At 37.1% G+C, this 4,118-nt stretch overlaps 1 protein-coding gene across 1 annotated transcript; it reads right to left on the reverse strand.

Moving 5' to 3' along the window:
- Positions 1 to 211: 211 nt before the first annotated feature.
- Positions 212 to 2,378, reverse strand: LOC134348900 (interleukin-8-like). The gene is made up of 4 exons (XM_063052694.1): positions 2,242 to 2,378; positions 1,963 to 2,092; positions 1,787 to 1,867; positions 212 to 757 (listed from the first exon to the last, which is right to left on the reverse strand). The coding sequence occupies exons 1-4, from the start codon at positions 2,303 to 2,305 to the stop codon at positions 742 to 744; spliced, it is 291 nt and encodes a 96-aa protein (XP_062908764.1). The 5' UTR covers positions 2,306 to 2,378; the 3' UTR covers positions 212 to 741.
- Between the last annotated feature and the right edge of the window lie 1,740 nt (positions 2,379 to 4,118).

The raw sequence follows: 4,118 nt of genomic DNA on the forward strand, positions 1-4,118 counted from the left end.
CCAAAACTTTCCACCAGTAAGCTGCAAGAGCCCTCCTTTATTCTTGTTATTTCTTGCGCTGATTCAAATGATGCTGAATTAAGTTCTAAATAGAACTGTGGGACATTGTTACATCATTTTAATTTTCAAAGCACCTTAATGAATCCTGCATTTGTTATCTTTGACTGTTTAGGTATTTAATACAAGAATACAGCACAAACAATTATCAATATTATAACTGCAGCCTTTAATATAGATAAACATTACAACAATTCTGGACTTTTCATTATTTATTTGCGTACATAAACGGCAGATAAATTGATCTCATATAAAAGCATCACTGGTTGCCATGGGCAATGAAATATAAAAGCAGAAAATATCAAAACAAAAAAATCTTTTTAATATGAAATAAACAATAAATGGCAATAGTAACAAATATTTTTTTCAGTTTTTAAAATCAAAAATAGCTTATTTATTTTATAATCAGTATCAGTTCAGTTATGGAACCTCAAATGATAAAGTTTTAAAAATGGGACTAGAAACTGAGTTAATCTTCATTACAGTCCACATATGAAATGATAAGCTGACAGAGTTTTTCTCTGCCTTCTTACTACAGACATTCCAGTTTATTAAATGTATAAAGAAAATTTAAAGCACATAATAAAGCTTTGCTTCACTAATGATGCAGTGGTGAATTTTAAATTTGTGAATCATAGTCCTGTTCAGACAGCAACACGATCCATTGTTTGGTAGAGAGGTTGTTCAATGTCTTCCTTTCCTGTAAAAAAGTATTGTAATCAATATTTGTCTTAAGAAGAGTTGTTTCCTAGGATAGAGAGCATTTTGACTTTTCTGTTTTTATTAGTTCAGCTGAAAGGTTAGATATAAGCGTTTTTATAAAGTAAATTTCATTCTTTGAGTTACTCAATTTAAAAATCACTAAAATGGCCTGAAGAGCCAGTTCTGAATCATTTCATAACTTAAACATAGGATCATAGAGCATGGATACAGCCAATCAGCCCCCCCATGTCCACTCTAACTAGTGGCCACTCATAAACTCTCACCCATTGTGAGAGTAAGCGCTCGGCACAGACTAGAAGGGCCGGAATGGCCTGTTTCCGTGCTGTAAGTGTTATATGGTTATAAGCATTAACCCTTTTTCCCATAGCTGGATGCTTGTCTAAATACTTCTTAAGTCCTGTCGGTAACTCTGATTCCACCACTTTCTCAGGTAGTGTGTCCAGGATCACAACACCCTCAGAATAGAATTGTTCGCTTCAGATCCTACCTGAACTTCCAATTCTCTATGGTTCCAAGTGAATTAAACAATTTTTTTGATTCAGTAAGAAAATCTGCAATAGCAATAAGTGAAAGAAAACAAATACAATTCGAAAAGTTTTCTGTTGAGTAACACTGCCAATGGAATCTGCCAATTTTTCTGAATGGAGCTGGGCTTGATTGAATTGTGCACAAATATAAACAGTTATGAAAAATCTGAACATGTTGCATGAACATCAATATGGACAGATGTGTAGACAGGCAAGGCAGAAAAGGATATGGACCTAACACATGTAATAGGGATGTATCACAGTGGGCATGAACAAGGTGGGCCCATAGGTGCTGTTTCTGTGCTCTATAATTCCAAACGTATCTAAAAGTAGGTTGGAAAACTAAATTACATTTAAATTTCCCAAACTGTTTGTGTTGGATTAGCCTATTTCACCAAGAGTATGCTGACATAAATGACCAAAACTTTCCTGTTTTATATTAAACTTCAAGTGCTTAAATTTGCCGATACAGTACTTACTTTCTCATAGAAGCAATAATTGCTTTCCCTACTTCAGCATTGGGGTTCAGACAAACTCTTCTGCTATTTTCCAAATTGACACTAGAAAGAAATTAAGTGGAATTAAAATCAAAGCTATTTCTATATTAACCTCTGTTTCAAAAATATTAAAATGTATTAGCAAGATGGTGACTTACATGATTTCAACGTTTGAACAAAAAGGTTGCCTAAAGAAAACTTTAATGTTGGTGACTTTCATGTTCTCCGTCAATGAGTCCATTGAGCTAATGCATTTGCAGCGTCTCTGTTTAGTTAGGCGAGGGAGAGCTGCAAAGAAAAATATAAGTTTTTAGAATTCAATCATTAATTTTGTAATTGACATTTATTTAAAATGCATCTGTATAATAATTCACATGATAGCAAATTTAGCGTTGTTCAGGAAATTTCAAGAAATCTCAATATTAAAGATATCTTACCGTCTGTAAATACAAGACAGAGAGCGATGAGTGAGAGCACAGTGACTGAGGTTTTGCTGAACATTCTGCTATTGATACAGATACTTCCCCTTCAGTGCAAGATGCTTCTAATGTGTAGAAGCGAAAAGAGAGAGACTTTATACAATGTGGTATGGGGCAGTAATGACATCACAGAGAAACAAGGGAGGAAATGGCTGAACTTCTGACCATATTTTTCCGATGCTGTCTGTGCAAAGATGTGATGCCAGGTGACTAGAATACTGACAATCAAACATTGTGTATTTAAAAAGAAAGTGTTAAATATATGTGTTACAAGCCAATCAGCATAACATTGGTGGTAGACAGATCACAGGATAGTTCCAATTATGTTTTTTATTTGTTAAAGAGAAGCATGTTTAATTGACTGAAATTTTAGTGAGGTAAACAGAGTTGTCATAAAGATAATATATTTATTGCAGTCTGCATAGATTTTAACACAGCACTTTACAAATTTTCATATGATAGAAAGGTAAGAAGAGCTCATAAGAAAGTGATGACTGCTTTTTTGATTCAAAGATTCCAAGTTCATTTATTATCAAAGAATATATCAACTATATGCCTTGAAATTTCTCTGCTTACAGGCAACCACAAAGCAAGAGACCTGAATAACCCAATTTTAAAAAGACCAAAAAACCACTGTGCAGAAGAGAGAGAGAAAAAAAACACACATGCAAGAAGTAGAAACAAGCCAACAGCATCCCGAATCTAGTGTTCCAGCGCGACCTCCACTACACTGGAGAGACCTGATGTAGATAGTGGGGATGCTTTGTCGAGTACCTTCGCTCTGTCCACAACAAGCAGGATTCCCTGATAGCCAACCATTTTAATTCCAATCCCCATTCCTATTCCAACATGCCGGTCCATGGCCTCCTCTACTGTCATGATGTGGCCACTCTCAGGCTGGAGGAGCAGCATCTCCTATTTAGTCTGGGCAGCCGATTTATCTGACTTCCGATAAGTTTCTCATCATTTCCTCTTCTCTTTTCTTCCAATCCCCATTCTCGCTCCCTTCTCAGCCCTTCACCTCACCTGTCCAGCACCTCCTTCTGTTGTATCTCCTCCTTCCCTTTCTCCCGTCGTCGACTCTCCTCTCCTACCGGATTCCTTCCTATTCAGCCCTTTACCTTTTTCACCTATCTTCTCCCAGCTTTTCACCTCATCCCCCTCCCCCACCCACCTACTTACCCCCACTGGGCTTCACCAATCACCTTCCAGCTTGTACTCCTCCCCTCCCCCACCTTCTTATCCTGGCTTCTTCTCCCTTCCTTTCCTGTACCGACCGAGGGTCTTGGCCAAAAACATTGACTCCATTTCTTTCCAGCATTTTGTATTTGTTACTCTGGATTTCCAGCATCTGCAGAATCTGTAGACCTTATTTATCAAATTAACACTTTTCCTCCACTCTCTTTCAGCCATGGCAAACGTTTCTAAAGTGGTGAAATGCCTTGTGATTCTTTACAGATGTATCAAAACCACTTCTGTGTGGTTTTGATATATCTTGTTTAGGGCAAGCAAATAGTGATAGTATTAATGCCATATAAAATTGGGGTAAGATTGACTCCACAAGAAAATGGCCAAGAACCTGCTGTTACTTTCATTGATAAGTCCCATGTTTTCACAATTTATATGTCGCTGCTGGCCAGAATATTTGGTCGGGATAAACAAATCAACAACACGACTACAGGAGTAACACAGAAGTTGCATACTGTGGTATACAGCCCACTTCCAGACTAAGGTGTGTGGAATTTTTCTCAATCCCATGTTTGGTTGTAGGTCCAACAACACTTGGGAAGGTTGACACAAAACCCAAGGTAGACAAATGGAAAGTAAAATAGTTT

This window comes from Mobula hypostoma, chromosome 7 (assembly GCF_963921235.1).
Source record: "Mobula hypostoma chromosome 7, sMobHyp1.1, whole genome shotgun sequence".
Lineage (NCBI taxonomy): Eukaryota > Metazoa > Chordata > Chondrichthyes > Myliobatiformes > Myliobatidae > Mobula > Mobula hypostoma.